The sequence below is a fragment of the Orbicella faveolata genome, unplaced genomic scaffold, assembly GCF_042242905.1.
Source record: "Orbicella faveolata isolate gen_17 unplaced genomic scaffold, um_ofav_v1 contig_24, whole genome shotgun sequence".
Lineage (NCBI taxonomy): Eukaryota > Metazoa > Cnidaria > Anthozoa > Scleractinia > Merulinidae > Orbicella > Orbicella faveolata.
Genome location: NW_028301552.1, coordinates 3314600 through 3332500, shown reverse-complemented (window position 1 = coordinate 3332500; position 17901 = coordinate 3314600). Strand labels below are relative to the sequence as shown.

Sequence of the window (17901 nt, the reverse complement as noted above, 5' to 3'; positions counted from 1 at the left end):
AAAGGCACAAGGTAATTCGGAGTTATGGCCTATTATGAGAAGGTCGAGGAATGCAATTGTCATAAGGAACCCTGGTCAAAGAAAGGAAAGAGAACTAAAATTGTACAGACGGTTGGCAGTAGCTTTATAATCTGAACGAAAAAGTTAAGACGAAAGACGGTGGAAGTTCCTTGTGGAAGTTCCTTGTGAAAGTTCTATTAGCTTATGGCATGAAGGGGACAGATGCATAGTGAAGGATTTTGAAAAGGTTGCTGTTACAAATAATAATTATATTGCAGTACAACAAAATTTAACTTACCGTTTCCGACCATGTGGATTTTGAATAGTCTAGAACAGGAGTTTTAGTAAGTTCAAATTAAACAAATACCTGGGACCCATGCTTTCTGGATAAGGAGGGCGCGCATTCCAAAGGAACATGATGTGAGCCCATGACAGCATTTCTCTGGCAAGAACACAGCCACCGCGGTAATGTATGTCATCAGCATACCGATCATCAGTGGAATCAGCAGATATGATAGTCTTCAATGCTGAGGGTCGTCTAGCAGCAACCTGAAGGCCATTGAATCCTCCCCAGCTTTTCCCATACATGCCTGGAATGCAAATCGCAGGAATTAAGTGGTTCTAATTTCAGAACTCGTTTTGTTTGACATATCTTTGGCATGCCAGTACCAAACTTGTACGTTATTAATAGAAATAGAATTCTTAATTACCCTTCAAACTAACCAGTTAAATTGCCACTATTGAGAATGCTAAACATGTCATCCTATAAAATTCTGAATGATGCAGCATATTGTAGACATCGAAAGCAAAACACTTCAATAGGCTTATGTTAAGTGCTGAAGAGGGAGGAGGTTGACGAAGGGTCTTCCCGCAGAGATTACATCCGGTTCTCCTCCCTTCTGTTTGAAGGGAGGAGAGGAGGTACAGTACCAAAACCCTGATCTTTGTCTTGTATTTCTTGGACTAACTTCTGTCGAGCAAAATCTTTATCTAATCAAACTTAACCATAGGACACGTTCTTCAGTAATTACCATATCGGTAGCTATGTGTGGGTCACACGGACATGTCCAAACTGACCTTGGAGGATTAAAAATGCTTTTAGAATAGACTAACCCAAGCATTTTCACGCGACTTTCAGAAGTGAACTACAAAGTTCTTGAGCAAGAAACCTAAACAGGATCTTTGTGGGAGATCCAGACCAAGGCTAGTAAACAAACCCAAACATGACTATCGATGGGGTTTTGTTAGGAGCTTAAGTATTCTCGATAAACTAAGATAAGCAACTTGAAGTCATAAGACTTTCTGTGTGGGCAGTCGGGTTCTAGAATCACAAGACTAACGCGCTGGCTACAAAATGATAAACAATCGATGATTACGAATCAAAAATACTCAATTCTATGAAAATTACTGAGCTTTACAACACTTCCTTCAATAGTGGCTCCTTCCTCTTTGTACTTTTGTTATTGCCAAACACCGTGCAATGTTGAAAATGGTTGGCTATTTCTTGTGGCTTCCAAAACCTTGGGAAACACAGTTCCTTCCCTCTCCTCTGCCACCTCCAGTTCTCGAACCTTCCCGACTGTTCCCGACCTTCCCGACCTTCCCGACAGTTCCCGTCCTTCCCATTCCACACTCGTTGCCCACTGACTTACCAACATTTCCAGTGCACCAGTCTTGCTGAGAAATCCAGCCGATGATGTCACAACAATCGTCCTGCTCTTGTTTTTCATATTCATCGTAATAAAATCCCTCCGAGTCCCCAGATCCCCGCATGTCTACCCGGACACACACATAGCCATGAGAGCAAAAATACGAGTGGGTCTTTTCATCTCTCTGAGCTGTGTAGTCTGCGCGCCGATAAGGAAGGATTTCTGGAAAGTAAGTCGGTAATTACTGAGGCTCAAATTCATCTACTTTGTTATATATTTGACAGATGTGAAAAGGCAGGAACTTTTTCAAGGATTTAAGCTGTCCTCGTCTTTAGTTTAGAAATTTCACAAACTGTTCTGTTAGAGGAAGGTGTTCTACTTTAAGAAAATCCACTGAAGCTATTTATTGTAAAGAAATAAAGACGAATATGAATGTTAATGGCATAACACCTAACATGGCTCAAGACGGAGAAAACCCGAATGATGGGATTTAGGGCGCGAAACCATGACAACCACTGGGCAATATTTTCAGTATCGACTGTCTTATACTGAACTTATATTATTTCTCCGAAAATGCTATTAAAACAAATTCTCACCTAGTATAGCAGGAAACTTTTCACCTTCTTCTGACCTATCAGTGCTGTTGTCATCCAATTCTGGCATCCAGAGTCGTGCCGCGAGTTTGATTCCATCGCGCATTGGAATCCAGGCCAGCGGCGTGCGAGCCACAGTATATGACATAGTGGTCTGTGCAGTTATGTTCTAGAAAACACAAGAGATCCAGAAAGACTTCAGTTGGTCCGGGCAAGCATGTATTGTAACGGAGAAACAAAAGACGCCCCTGCATTACAGGATCTGAGGCTACTGATAGCTGGAATGAGGTCATGTGTCATTTGATCCATTTGTGCCTCAGGCCCCGTCACACTACGCCGGGGAAATTTGAAGACGGAGGTTTCACTCTGAAAACGCATCAGATGTTTCCCGTCCACACCACGCTGGAGGAATTTAAAAACGCCACAACTTTGGATTAGCGTTTGAGGAAAACTCGGTCAGGGAAATCACGTGATTATCGTAACGCCATCGTTTCCGAAAAGCTCCGTTTTCGTGACAGATTAGTGTGGACGGCAGGCCTTGCCGTAGAAATAAAGCTGCGTTTCAAATTTCTCCTGTGTAGTGTGGACGCTGCCTCAATTTCGTGTTCGGCGCTCAAGAGAGGAACAGCATTAGAACAAGGGTGCTTATGAGGTATGGGGCAGTTATGTTATTGTTTACTTCCAATCATGACATGACAGGAAGAATTTTATATAGTTTGGTTTAACATATAATTGTACTGTTTTAACAAATTTTCAAAACACTAAATTATAATCTTTCCAAAATCTCAGCCTCAAGTTTATTCTTGAAAAAATTCAGCCTCGATATTCTTATAAAACAAATTCTTCGAAAAAGAAAAGAGTGTACACAAACTTAGGAGTGTGTCCATGAGAAAACCAGGCAGGGGGTGACACAGCTCAAATCACCGATTTCGCTCAAACTTGGCACAAATGTTGGGTGTGGTGAGTGAATGATTGTGGCAAAACAATAAGTCAAAGTATTTTAATCTCTTCAAGTTAGGGGCACCCCCTGCAAATATGACCTTTTGACACTAGTTTATGCATATTTAATTAGCCATCTTTAGTTTAGTACTTCTACAACAAGAAAAGCCATGTGAAAATGAAAGGCTATTTACAACACTACGAAATATGCACCTTACTTATGATGAAGCCACGGACAGAAATCAAATGAGTAACCAGGATAAGACATTTGGAAAAATAAAAAAACGATCTCTGGTTAAAAATTTGTTTAAAACGAGCTTTCGACCACCAGTCTCTCGTTAAAGACTACAGACCGGTAGTCGAACGCTCGTTTTAAACAAATTTTTAACCAGAGATCGTTTTTCTATTTTTCCAGAAATCAAATTGCCCAGTTGAAATGAATATCTATGCTTTTAGACTGATAGTTATACAACATGATTCAGTGGATTTCATTTTCACGTGGTTTTTCTTGTTATAGAAATACTAAACCAAATGTGGCTAATTAAATATGCATAAATTAGTGTCAAATGGGCATTTTTGCAGGGGGTCCCACTAACTTGAAGGGAATAAAATATTTTGACCTACTGTTTTGCCACAATCATTCACTTACCAAACCCAGCATTTGTGCCAAGTTTGAGCGAAATCGGTGATTTGAGCTGTATCACCTCCTGCCTGGTTCTGCCTGGTTTTCTCATGGGCACACTCTTAAGATTTCTACGAAGGGAATTTGAAACAGAAGCAAAGTTCTGGCCGGAAGTAACTTCACTGACGAGTTTTCTCGTCAGCCATTTTTGAACTTCATGTAGGTTTGCAGGTGCTCTGTATCGACCTGTTTAGGTAGAGACCAATGAGCAGCATGTCGGATATTTTTGGGGAGGAAAGCGAAAAACGTAGTTGTCAAGAATCTAGTCAATCAAGTCGTGTATCTCAGTCCAGGTCCACCCTTCCCGTCGTCCCTATAAGCTCCGCCGACTAAAGAGGAACAGGTGACTCTGGGCCTAGAGGCAAGAATGGCTGAGCGAAACAAAATAACAACAGTGATCCGCGGACCAATCAGCGATAGTATCTTGAAGATTGCTGACAGAAGAAGAAGACAACTGAGAAAAACAAAGCCCTTGTCTCACGCTTATGTCATTTCCTTACTGAAAGGCGTGGCCGATCGGCTGGGTGTTTGTACCGGAAACCACACCCTTTTTATGCGGTATACTGGATATTAAGTCAAAAACAGTTTGAGAACACTCTAAAAATTGCTAACAGGTCCCAAATGAACGAACCTAAGGAAAGAAGGCATTTTCAGCGAAAACCAGGCTTATTCAGGTGCGAAATTGTGTGACTTGTCTCTCTTATCTAATAGAGCAATATAGAGTGGAACCCTCGATTATTTTTCGAACCTCGCGAAAAGTTATATCCCCCCACCCCCCACCCCCCGCGCAACGTCCCTCAGTCGAACACTGTAATTTTACCCCGATCGAATTCTCGAGCTACCCGAATTTTCGACCAATTTTCGTTTTCCGAAAAGCCGGGATACGTGCTCTGTATGCTGCGTTTCTCTCATCAGCAGGATGATCCATCCACTTGAGACAAAGACCACTCCAACTGCGTCACCCTTCGCTGGAGACGATTAATAAATGCTAATTGACAATCTATTCTCGTGACCGACGTGACTTTCGTTAACCTTGCGTGACTCACAGATGAACTACATGTATGATGAATCAACGAGCGCCCATAATTTGCGAAATCAGTAAAAGTTTCAACGTGCATTTGGTTGGAATATGAAGTAATACTCGAGAATGCACGGTATTCTAGCCACCCTAAGTCTTAAATTCGTACTTAACATAGGTGAGACCAATATTAGTATTTCAATTGCCGCGTTCTTTTCATACAGGTGGTCAGTTATAATGGGTTTGATTGTTTATACAAGAGTGACCACCTTGAATTTTAATAGCATTTACCTCTCCTTCTCCCTTGCCGACTCCGGATATGCAAATACACAATCACGTATCTATTACAAGTAAGAATTTTTTTTGGTCAGATGAAGCAATCTTTTAGGTTCAAATCATTTCATTAGTCTGTAAAAAAAGTGTGGATTTCGAACCAAGTACATCGCTGAATTTTCTATGAGCTATATGAAGTCTTAGCTTGCAGCCATAACAAGATAATCGAATATAGTCACTCGCTCGAGTGCCTATCAATGTGTAATGCATAGGTCGAGGCTTTAGCCTTGCCGTGCTTTCGTGCTTTTGATCTAAAGCGAAATTGTGTTGAGCAATAATATCTTCACAGGAAGCTAGATAGAACCGAAATATTCTACTCACCGTTTATAGTTCTACTGAATGAATCTTCCCTGCACTACGCATCCCAGTGTGAGAGCCGGCTTTGTTTATTTTCTGGTTTCTGATTTCACAAGAGCGATCCCTGGTGACGAACCACGTTGACCCGTCACGCATCGCCTCCCATTAGAACAACGTCTGTTATTCATTAATGTCAATATCCCGATATTTTGGGGGATGTTTAGCACTTTCCGAGATATTTAGTATCTTTTAAGATATATAGAAAAGTTAGGGATATTTAAAAATACTGAGAGATTTTTTTGCTTAGCTCTGTGTTTTTCTCCCCATGATCAGTTCTGTGCCAGAAACAATCCAGTTCAGTGATTTCTCACTTGAAAAATGTAAATATATTGCAAAGTACCCTCGGCGACAGAGAGTGGTTTTTTTTTTGTGAGTAGCGAAGAAAAAAAAACTCTCTGGCACCCAGGGTATGAACGAAGATCCTGTTTGTTTGAACGTTGGATCTCACAGGAGATTTAATCAGCCAAACTTGAAAAGTAAAATGAAATGCATATAACGGTATCATCGAAGTGCCTGAATCTTCCGCCTCAATTCCTACTACAGCAAAAAATATTGAAAATTTTACCTTAAGTGATTCAAAATCGGTCTATTTTTAAAACAAAAATAAGACTGATATTTAGAGAGTTTTTCAAAGATATTGAGAAAATGTTTTTGAGAATTTCCTGAACTATATTTAGGCGATTTTACGTAATATTTCTAGAAAGAGCTGCTATTAAATCACGGGCTGGAGGATTGCGTGACAAATCAAAAAAGGCCACAAAAAATCACGCCACGTTAGGCTCTGTTGTATGTCACTGTCAAGCCTACCAAAGAAAACTTTCACCAAATAAAATAAAAAGTGTTTTGCGCTCGCAAAAAAAGAACATGGTTGCTTTGCAGTCTGGGCGCAGCACCTGCTGAAGAAACATGTTTTCTGTCGACGATTTTCGCTTGGAAAAAAAAAAGCTCCAAGGCTCAAACTCGTTCCAAGGGTCCTCTGTCTTCCTCCTTTACGTACAAGTCATTTTGAACATGACAAGTCCTCATTCAAACGTTTTTTCATATATATATATGTATCTAAAGCGCAGTTATCTTGTGACCTGTAATTGCATTTTATAGGCTTTATTCCATAAGAATATGAAAAACATATGAAAGATCTGAAAAACAGGCTGTCCAAGGCGAGAGGGACATTTGCCAGACTCAATAGAATATGGAACTCAAGGAACATCATGAAGAGGACCAAGCTTAGACTGTTTAAAACCTTAGTTGTACCGGTACTACTGTATGGATGTGAGACATGGAAGATGAACATGGGAGATGACCAACGAATAGATGTGTTTCACAACAAATGCCTCAGGAGGATTCTCAAAATAAAATGGCAAGATCACGTTACCACTAGAGAGCTCCTTGAGAAGGCAGAGACGAAGTTCCTTAGTGAAGAGGTTAAGAGGAGAAGATGGAAGATGATAGGGCATGTCTTACGACAAAACAGAAACAGCCATACCAACATAGCCCTATCATGGACACCTGAAGGAAAAAGGAAGAGAGGAAGGCCTAAGACTACCTGGCGAAGAACAGTTGAGAGAGAGAGGAACAGCGCAGGATGGCGTACATGGGATGAGGCAAGAGCTGCTGCAGCCAACAGAGAAAATTGGAGGCATTCTGTGGAGGCCTTATGTGCCACGAGGCACAAAGAAGCTAAGCAAGCATTCCATAAGAATATACTGGTGATAAGTTAACAAAGATGGTGAATTTTAAGCTCGGTAATGAAATGTGAAGGTGAATTAATCAACATGACACGAGCGTGGTAAAGTCTGCATACGAGCCAAGTGGCCCATCAGGCCGGAGCTTATCCCGGTTTCTGTAGCATGAAGCGACTAGGAGTATTTCTACTCCCCCCCCCCCCCCGGATGGGATGCTAGTCCATCGCAGGGTTACCCCCAGCAGTAAGTTCGCCGGTACCCATTTATACACCTGGGTGGAGAGAGGCACTGTTAGAGTAAAGTGTCTTGCCCAAGAACAAAACACAATGTCCCCGGCCAGGGTTCGAACCCGGACCGCTCGATCCGAGCGCACTAACCATCAGGCCACCGCGCCTCCCACTTACACGAGCGTGGGACAAAGAAAGATTCTGAGTCCCCGACAGGAATCGAACCCATGACCTCCAGAACACCGGGCGGGCGCTCTATCCGCTGAGCCACGACACCTCATGGAGAGCAAGGTACTTTAACTGAGTTCATATATGACAGGTGTCCTGCATACTGCTAGGATCAACGCTATCGAATTCATCGTGAGTAGTGATAAGTTACCTTGCTCTCCATGAGGTCATGGGTTCGATTCCTGTCGGGGACTCAGAATTTTTCTCTGTCCCACGCTCGTGTCATGTTGATTAATTCACCTTCACAAGAATATACTGTATAAAAATATCTAGGCTGACATTTGCGAAATTTTGAGAATATTTTAGAATAATTTTGTGCGTTGAAAATTTGCAAATACAATACAGTTATATGTTTTTAACTTAACTTAATAGAATTTTCCCTTTCTCTAAACGGTAAAACTAGCCAAAACAACAACAAAAACAGCACTAGCGTATGTTCGATACTAATAACATTTCTGCAAGAAGTTATGTTTGCTGTATCAGGCTTTATTGCCTGCAGTCTGCCTCCTAAACTACATATGCTGTAATCTACCCTGCAGTTTGCCTCCAAAACTACATATGCTATAATCTAAGAATATTGCACAAGAATATCTTCAGCCTTAAAGCGACAGAAAAAAAAGAATCTTCGGACAGTTCCTGTGTACAAAACACACAAACTATCTCCCTGAGTAAATTTCCCCTCGAATTAACCTAGTGGAGATCAGTTTTCCGCGGAACAGCCTTACAGCCCTACACTGAACTTCTACTGATAAGTTACTGTTAAAAGGAAGACGACTCGTCTGAACTCTTTAGGAATCAAGTGAACAAGTCAGACAAAAAACCGTTCAATTTTCTTTGTACATGTCTTTTCAAAGCACTCTTCATTATTGTGCCACGCCGTTAGTTGACTTTTCAGGTAGAAGAACTGCTCATCAGACCACATCTCGCTGAGAGCCTGGACTCTAGTATCCCACCGGTTGGGTCCACAGTCCTCTTTGTCGGCAGTTTCATCATCTTTCTTCAATGCAACCTGGCCCTGTATGATGACCTTAGCTGTGTTTGGCTCGCCTTCTTTGATTGTGAAGGTTTCTACGTTTGTTTCGTCGTAAACGGTGTTTGTGTCTTTCAAAACAACACATCCAGCGTCCAAGGAAACAGTCAGAGTGTATTCGTCCGACAGCTGAGCAATCTCAAGATTCCTGATAAGCAAAAAGAGAAAAAAAAAACACACATAGAAGTGTTTAGTTCCTATATCTTCTACAGTGTCACAATCATCAGTCCATGCCCATTCCCCACAGCCAGCCAGAAGGTATTCCTATTTTTTCCCACTAAATGAAAAATTCCCTGGGGTAGGGACAAATAAGTGGGTCAAATGCCCCAGGGCTCGTCCAGAACTATAACACTGCTAAAATTTCATAAATCATAATGAGGCGACTTTTTCGACACAATACAATGCGCTCACCTTTTCTTCTCGGGATTTCTCCGAATCTCAACAGGTAACCTTGCATGCTTATAGTCAGGCCACTCAAATTCTTTCAACTGTGCATCCCTTTTACGTACTTCTTCATTTGATACTCGAACCGGAAGTAGTAGCTTACTCTTACTACCGGTCTGTATCGACAGGCATGACGCGTGCGGAGAGGGCCAGACATACGGCCAGTGGACCGAGGAGAGCGCCAGACGTATTTTATGACCAGCGGCTACAGTGTAGGCAGTGGAATCAAATTTAACCTGCGCTTGGAAGGTTTCATCAGGCTTCAGAGGCTGGATATCCTTTGGTGAATGACCACGAAGATGGGTCAGGTTTAGAACGCCTGTGGAGACATCGATAATGAAGGGCAGGCATTATTTCCACTTACTTTCGAAATAGAAGGTTTAAAAAATTACGTTCATAGTCTTAAGAGGTTTCTTAATAGATCCGTTAACTTTGGAGCTTTTGGAAAGGATCAAAACCTGGCACGAAATTAAAATTTAAAAAAAATTGTTGTCTCTGAAGCATAATTCCCAAAATTATCTCAAGATTCATATCCTTTAATTCCAATTTGATCAGTAAAATTATCTCATATCTGATAGACTTCTACATCGCCTTCTCCAACCTATTTTGCCGGCCCTTCTCGAAAGTTCCAGAAACTGGCCACCAACTGATTCACTGGCATTCTTCATGATATCGTAATTGTAGTGGGGTAGCTGGACATTTTGTCAATTAACTTATAAAGGTATCTGTCTTCCTCGAGGTGTAAACTTACCTCGTGTTATGAGAGAAGACTCCCCGTCTGGAAATATGTCACACAGTCTAGCGGCTATCTGAGCACAGGGCCTGTCACAGCTCAACAGCAGATGAACCTCCGCAAATCCCAAAACCGCAACAGGCTCTTTAAGTGTTGCTGTCTCCCAGCACTCCGCCAAAGCGTCTTCTAATCTTTGCTCCACAGGCAGCTCCTCAAGACTAAACACCAACGGAAGACCGCCCCATGAACCGCTGAGGAAAGAGGACCTAACTGATACCTCGGATTCGATTGGCTGGTTTTCAGAGGATTCATTCCCCGATGCTAGTGCCAGGCCTCTGTCATTTTGTAAAATGAATTCTTGACATTGTACATTGGGTGAGGGCCAGCGATCTTCTGCTATCCATCTTCCTGGCCAAATATCTTCCTTGTGTGCATTTGAAATGCCTGTTGAGGGTATGCCAAAATGAATAATTCACGAGGCAGGAGTTACAATAAGGTTACAAAAACACATAAAACTCATATACAACTTACATTTTCTACATTAATGCTAATTTCAACAGTACCGGCTGCACGAAATAACTGTTGAGTCAATTTTTAGCCAAGATGAAGAAAAAAGACTTCTGTCGCACCCCTTCCTCACTAAAACTAGACGTCAAGAGAGATGCTTGGCGAAAATCTGCTAAAGATCCTTAAAGATCTCTATAAGTATCTTTGTGTATCTGTTTAAACTTGATGGAAGTCTTTTTGGTTCCTTATTCAAGTTCTTAAAGATCTCATAAGATGATTTTCAAGATCCTGCATAAATTTTTGAATCATTTTTTTTCAGATCTGCTCCCTAGTTCTTTAGTTTCAAATCAGTACTGACATTGTTGATAATGTTACTAATTTAACATGTACTTATAAAGGAACATGGACCCACCATCCCTCAGGTACAGCCTCATCACAGGTTCATCCATGACACCAGTTGGCAGGTCCTTCAAATGACAGTCCCACCACCTCACACACTCCTTTAGGTGGTCTATTCGAGGCCCTGGTGAAGAGTCAGCAGGCCATGCATGGGACCATGGTCCAATTAATGCACGGACAGGGCACTTGAGATGTTCTACCATACGAAATACTGGGTCAGCATAGAGATCAGAAAATCCACCAATCAGAAACACGGGACACGTGATGGAGGTGTAATCTTCACAAATGGAACCGTGTTGCCAGTAAGGATCACGTGCCTGATGTGACAACCATTTGTGTACCCATGGTTCACTTGATTTGTTCAAGCGTTCTAGCCACACTTCCTTCCATCTAAGGCAGCAATTAAAATTACATCATTTTATTCAGCTATTTCTTTAATCTCCTCTGACCTACCAACCCTCGCATCTCCACATCCATGATTAAAACATCAGGGTACCGGAAGCATGTTACAGGGTTGTGCTCTAGGAGCGCCCAGGTGCCACAGGGTACTAACTTTTGCCTTTGGGCAACTAGGAAAACTTACTTTTTTCATACAAGCTTAAGTTCTGGGCATCTAGAATTTCATGGTTGTGGACCCTTGGGCTCCTCACAATTTTGCTTAGACCACAGCCTTAATGTTAGAAAGCCTAAAAACAGGTTATTTGCCAGTTGTCTTGAAAGAGCCCAGGCGAGTATCTAACTCATCCTTAGTCGTCTTCTTACAACTTCATACAGCTGGCGCAGCACATGGCAAGGTGAAACCTCGCACTTCTCCCTTTGCGCTGTGCCATGTGTTATATGAGGACCACTGAGGACGAGTCAGGGCAAGTATAAAAATATGATCTCACAACTTGACCGGGCTTAGTAGGGCACTGCATTGGTACCACAGAGGCCATGGGTTTGAGTACCGTTCGAGCCTAAATTGTTCCAGGCTTAAAGACCTGTGAATACATCAGATAACTGCTTCAGTTCAAATACACAATATATTTCATAAATTCACTTGTAGGATATTTTGTCAGTCAAAACCAAGTTATTTTCCTACAGAAACAAAGAAACCCTTGACATCACAGGAATTAAGTTGTTTATTAACTGGTTCATGTTGTCATGCCAGACATCTGATTAAGGTGATCCATCAGTCAAAATTTGATGAGACAATTTTTAATGCCTGATCATGGCGTTAATCTACAAGTTTGTGTTGCCTGGACAACTTAATTCAGAGACTGGGCTACCTGTTAAGTAGTAGCACCCCACCCAGGAGAGATGTCAATGGTCCTAGTGGCATCATACATTTATCTGTTCGTAGGCAAATGACATACCTTTATTTGCTGAGGTAATATATATGGGTTATTGACCGAGCTTGAGGTCAAGATGGCTGGATATTGGCCACATTCTTTTTGGGTGTGCTTGTGGACTGAGATGGACCCAAGCTATTGGTCCATACAAACAAACAAAAAAAGAACCAATATCCAGCCATCTTGCCCAAACAAGCTTCATCAATAAAAGATTTATTATATGAGAAAAGAACACTATTTCTTGCAGGACACAGCGGGTAATCCCAAACAGGCAAGATAGTTCCATCTTGCCCACTCGGTTACCCCAATCACAGTACAGGACTCAGTTCATTTTGTCTGCTCTCAAAGCTAGCCACATAATATACAGGCATCTTAAAACTTGATGAAACATATTTATTCAAGCAACTACCTTGTTCCTAAGCTCTCTGGATGTGGAGGGCGTGCATTCCAAAGGAACATGATGTGAGCCCACGACAGCATTTCTCTGGCAAGAACACAGCCACCGCGGTAATGTATGTCATCAGCATACCGATCATCAGTGGAATAAGTGGATATGATAGTCTTCAATGCAGAGGGTCGTCTAGCTGCAACCTGAAGGCCATTGAATCCTCCCCAGCTTTTCCCATACATACCTGAAACAAACATCAGCTAGTATATTATGGTTGCTAATAATTCAGATTTTCCCTTGTTGGCATCATTTTCCAGTGTCAAGCAAATGAAATTGTTATTGCTTCCCAAGACTTTAAAACTAATAACCTGGTTTCCCAACTCTGAATAACACATTAGACAACTACAGCTTAAAAAAGAAACATGTTTTGAAAGAAACTTATAAATTTATACTTTGCACTCCATCTACATCCAATACACACACACAAACCTATTGCAAGAGTTAGATTGACTCTTCTTTGAGGTGACCAGGCAGTATACCTGTCCACTATAGGCACGCTGACTACCGCTAAAACAGACAGTGTAACCCCGTAGGGGGGGGGGGGGGACTCCCATATAAAAACCCTTAACCCCCTAAGAAGTACCAAGATTCTGTTTTGTGGGCATGGTTTGAAATTTCTTTCACCCCTTAGAGGTACCAATTCTGAGAAAAAATTAAATGTCACTGACAGTTGATTTTCAAATACGTCCTGTCATATTTTTTCAGATCAATATCCTAAAAGGTACTGCAAAAGCTCCCACTGTGGACCATTTGAGGATGTACACCTAAGAGGTACTAAGACTGCCTTTTTTTTATCCCCCTAAAGGTACCATGAACACTCCTGTGGGAATCTGACCCTATCAGGTCAACATATTTCACTCCCATCTTCAGCCTTTACTTGTTTCATTTTCTTTTAACTTTCACAACCTGATTCCCAAAAGGTCCAGTTGACTTCTGCTGTGACTGGCTGTTACTACAATGTCTTTTAACCTGACTTCTTGTAAGTCAAGAATACTTAAAATACCTTGATTTGACTTCCAGTAGATGTGTAATCTAAGAAGTTACTAAGTGTGACATTAAGTTCACATGCTCAATGGACAATCCTTGGGGCAATTGGACTTCTAACAACCTATCTACAAGGAGCCTAGTAATAATAAAGGCTGCAATATTCCGTATACCACAACCAAGATGTTCTTTGCATTGAGGAAAGACTTACCAACATTTCCAGTACACCACTTTTGCTGGGAAATCCAGTTAATGACATCACAACAGTCATCCTGCTCTTGTTTTTCATATTCGTCATAATAAAATCCCTCAGAGTCCCCAGATCCCCGCATGTCTACCCGCACACAAACATAGCCATGAGAGCAAAAATACGAGTGGGTCTTCTCATCTCTTTGAGCTGTCCAGTCGACACGACGATATGGCAGAAATTCTGGAAGGCAAATAATACTCCGTAAAAGTTTAAGCTATGGGAATTAGGCTGTGGTTAACTGAATTAGCAGTGTGGATCAAAGAGAGGGGCTTGTTCTCCTTTATGGCAGCAAGGAAGGAGTAGTCCTCACTTCAGGTCACCCTTTTCAGCACTGCTCTTTGGATCCAACACTGTTCAGGACGGCATTTCTCAAGGACTGGACTAGCCATGGTCTGAGAATGGGTAGCACTTATAACTAAAATAAGCATTTGCTCAAAATTGTTAAAACCACTGAGAAAAACCATGCTTCCCTTTTAATGGAAATTCATTGAGTATCACACAACAGTGTAGTTAATATAAGTACATGTTTTAACACTAGCCAAGGATAACCGAAAGTTTTTTCCTGCCTCACTAAATCTAGATAATATCACAAAACTCTAATTAAGCACAGGATACAGATTCTCACCTAATATAGCAGGATATTTTTCATCTTCTGCAGACTTGTCAGAATCAACCAAGTCTGGTATCCAGAGTTTGCCCGCCAGTTTGGTTCCATCGCGCAGTTGGATCCATGTCAACAGTTTTCGATTCACAGCATATGTCATATTTGTTTGTGCAGTTATTTTCTAGAAAATAAGTCATAGCAAGAAGTGTTAGTTTCAACCAGTACTTACTCACTCATACCCAGTCCCATTATCCCAGGTAGAGTGTAGGACACTACTTAATCCTTCAACAACTGCCAACCCTTGGCCACGACTTGAATGCTGCTTGATCCAGGTGCTCTAGTACATGAGCAGTTCATGTTTAGTCATAATGGTTTATATTTCGTATTTATACTAGAAGTTCTCAGTTCTCAAAGAGAAGATTAATGCTGTTTCCCTTTGAAACTGAGCCAAACTCTGTGCTTGCTACTGTAAGGCTGTTATAGGAATCATTTAAGTTTTTAAAAACAACAAACGTTGCATTAATTTTTGGCTAGTGGCAGGACTCCCCCAGGCCAATAATGAAAAACTCAGAGAAACTCAGACACATGTATTTTTGAATAACCAAAACATATTGTTGCAAGCTGTGTCACTTCGCTTTGTTATTAACCATGTGGCCCGGGGCTGAGGGTGGTTCATGTTTAGTCATGACGATTTTATATTTCTTTACTTAACGAAGAGACAGAGTGACAACTGTCAAGCAGTAAAACAAGCAACCTCAATTTACTTGACAAAACAAAAGGATTTCATCTCTCACCGCCCAGTTTTACAGGCCAATTTCTTTATTAAGTAACTTTGCCTTGTATTTGGTTGGTTTGCAAGACAAACGATATTATTCCAGGATGTATAGAGAGTCAATGCAATATATCTGCAAATTTCTCTTATTAGATTCTCTCACAACAAGTTCTCGAGAATCGTGGTTTTTAAGCTTACGTACAGAGAAAAAGATTGTATGTTTGGCTATAACGAGAGGTTTATTTAAGAAAATACATGCCACGATATTCAATTAAGCTTATTAAGCTAATTTTAGCCGCAAATCAAATCTGATCACCACGAAACCGAGTTGATTGCCTAAAACTAAGCTTACCTTGTTCAGCCAATTGTTTTAGCTCAAACATACCTTCGAACGTAAACAAGGAACTGAACTGATTAATTTGACGATTGCTAATCTTGATTTGCTAATTTTGCCAGCCGTCCAGTGGTACCGCTCGTTCCAAAAATTTTGTCGGTCGAGCAATTGTCTCGAAAGCCTGGAAACAGCCAAAGAGCTAATGGAACTTTGTAAGAACGAGCCAATTTGAAGTAGTAGGAACTATTTTCATTCAATGAGGTGCCAAAAGTTTGCCCGGTATTGTAAAATTTCACCAAAATGTTCAATTTATACTCACCAAATATTCCTGGATTGCGTGTTTAGAAAAGACAGAGCACTGGAAACGAAACTCCTCCTTCAATGCCACAGGAATACCACGTTTTATCGGGTGAACGACGTTTATTTTCGAGGCACCAACATGACAAGAAACGATAAAGCAAGATCGCAACAGTGGACACAGCTGTTGTCCTTCTTGGGACTCGTCAGCACTGTGCAGCGAAGATAAGTAATGACCTGTTTAGTTTTATCGCATTTCTCGCCACGTCGGGGATTGAAAGTGGCTCATTTCTCTCCATGTCGCGGATGAAGGTGGCTTATAAGCAGGAAGAATCATCCAGTTTCTCTACCATTGCCGGAACTGAACTTGCAAGACTACGTTACTAAATTCGAAAAAGAAATTTTAAAAAATGTTCACGTTTCCCAGAATACGCAGAATTTGGTCATTTCACGCTGTTGTTTTGCAGAAAACGGGGGAAAATGCACGAAGATTATTTCCACAGTGCTTAGCCATAGTCATCACCGTGCCTATCATTTCTAGCCTGTGAAGCTCCTGATTGGTTTATAGTGAAAGCTAGCTGAATATGGCCTAGAGCGAGCGTTCTGTTCTCAGGCTAGATATTTCCCTGAGTTCTCTAACTTGAAAATAGGGATTTTAGGCAGCTAACCACGTATCCGTTGCCTTTCTCGAAGGCCCTAATAAGTTATCAAACCTTGAACGGCCATTCCATTAAGAAATGACATTTTTACTAAAATTTAAACTGGTTCTCTTGGTTATTCCTAGTGGGCGTGATGCGACAAGTTCAAGCTGCAGGGAGCCTGGCCGAGAAACCGGCTGGATAGAGAAACCTGGTGCTCATATCGACTTACTCACGAAGCATGATCAATAATAACTGAGACTTATGAAATGTGAGTGTAAAGCATCAAAAATTATTTACATATAGTCCCTTGGTTCCTAAGTGGAGCATAGGTCATCCACAGTTTTCTTCCATTGCTCTCTGTCCTGAGCTTGTTGTTCAATTTGGGTCGCAGGCCTATTTGCCGCAGTTCTTGTTCGGCTGATCTTCTCCAATTGTTTTTCGGCCTACCACGGTTTCGTTTGCCTTGAGGGTTTCAAAAGAGTGCCTGTTTAGTTACCGAGTTGATTGATTTTGTATCTGCTCATTTCGTTTGCAATCTGTTGAGCTCTTCCAGCCTCAAACATGGTTCGCCTAACGTTTCATGTCCCAAGAACGGTGGTAGTCCTGGGTGTGAGTAATCGGTTCGGCCCTGCAGCGTCCACGTTGTGAATTAGGGTCAATCCCTTTTGCGATTGATTCTCTTGCTCCCAAGACTGGTTGAGTGATGCGAGTTCCTGTAGACGTTTTTGTGACCACGAGAGTTTTACGAGAGTAGGGGGTTAGCCAACTGCTCAACCCCCAACCTGGAGGGTCAGGGTTTTTCTGTCAGGGTTTTTTGTTCGTTCCCTTAGCCGACTGGGATTCTGTTATTTAAAGGTGCCGGATGCTCGCCTTTCGCCGTTGTTGCTCAGCTGCAGTATGAAACTGCACTATCAGGGTTACAACGAGGATGTGCAACAGCCGACTTGGTGGCAGAGCCTGTTTGAGACGGTGGGTATTTCCCGGCATTTGGAAGTTGCACCTGGTGGCCCTAGTGCACCCAACCGAGAGCCATTACCACCGTACAACCCCCAAGAATTACTTACTTTAGTGATAATCATGATGTCATGGACGCCATAATCCGCTATCTGGGATTCCAAAACTTTTTTCTAAGTCAGAACAGCTCCAGAATTGGCTCAAAAAAAAAAGGTAAAATTGAAGAGTACAAGAATTTGAAATAAAACTGACATGAAATCTATTCTAGCTAAAACAGAACTAAATTGACGTGAATCACTCTTTGAAAACATGGTTGCCCTGGACACGTTAAGTCACGTGACCAGCAAATTTATGTATATACTAAAACGGTTTCCTGGTAAGCGCGCGGTAGTCAAATCAAATCGTTGAGCACAGTTCTGACAACATAGTCGGAAGCTGGGAGGAGCCACCGAACATTTGATTGAC

General features: G+C 41.6%; 2 protein-coding genes across 4 annotated transcripts in view; both read right to left on the bottom strand.

Annotated features, from left to right (window-relative positions):
* LOC110042417 (uncharacterized) overlaps nucleotides 1-5625 on the bottom strand; it is an 11064-nt gene extending 5439 nt beyond the window's left edge. The window contains exons 1-4 of the mRNA XM_020747784.2: nucleotides 5536-5625; nucleotides 2246-2411; nucleotides 1653-1871; nucleotides 368-590 (exon numbers count right to left, since the gene is read on the bottom strand). Of these exons, the coding sequence (XP_020603443.2) occupies nucleotides 368-590; nucleotides 1653-1871; nucleotides 2246-2390 (587 nt within the window). The 5' untranslated portion in view covers nucleotides 2391-2411; nucleotides 5536-5625. The remainder of the gene's footprint in view (nucleotides 1-367; nucleotides 591-1652; nucleotides 1872-2245; nucleotides 2412-5535) is intronic.
* Nucleotides 5626-7443: 1818 nt separating this feature from the next.
* On the bottom strand, nucleotides 7444-15936 carry LOC110042419 (uncharacterized). Of its 3 annotated transcripts, none has more exons than XM_089291096.1 (8): nucleotides 15864-15936; nucleotides 14460-14619; nucleotides 13796-14014; nucleotides 12562-12784; nucleotides 10835-11211; nucleotides 9934-10359; nucleotides 9150-9501; nucleotides 7444-8886 (listed from the first exon to the last, which is right to left on the bottom strand). In XM_089291096.1, exons 2-8 carry the CDS (start codon nucleotides 14596-14598, stop codon nucleotides 8517-8519), a joined length of 2106 nt encoding a protein of 701 aa, XP_089147222.1. In that variant the 5' UTR covers nucleotides 14599-14619; nucleotides 15864-15936; the 3' UTR covers nucleotides 7444-8516. The 3 variants fall into 3 exon arrangements, with proteins under 3 accessions (XP_089147222.1, XP_020603445.1, XP_089147221.1); XM_020747786.2 differs by lacking the exon at nucleotides 15864-15936 and adding an exon at nucleotides 15563-15850; XM_089291095.1 differs by lacking the exon at nucleotides 15864-15936 and adding an exon at nucleotides 15596-15651.
* Nucleotides 15937-17901: the final 1965 nt, after the last annotated feature.

What these genes read in the sequence shown, in the direction of transcription:
- LOC110042419 (XM_089291096.1), bottom strand. Translation starts at nt 14,598, where the DNA reads ATGACATATGCTGTGAATCGAAAACTGTTGACATGGATCCAACTGCGC. An exon ending in CCAGAGAGCTTAGGAACAAG is followed by an intron (nt 11,212 to 12,561) that starts GTAGTTGCTTGA and finishes TTGCTGCCTTAG; the next exon opens with ATGGAAGGAAGTGTGGCTAG. An exon ending in GTCTTCTCTCATAACACGAG is followed by an intron (nt 9,502 to 9,933) that starts GTAAGTTTACAC and finishes ATGTCTCCACAG; the next exon opens with GCGTTCTAAACCTGACCCAT.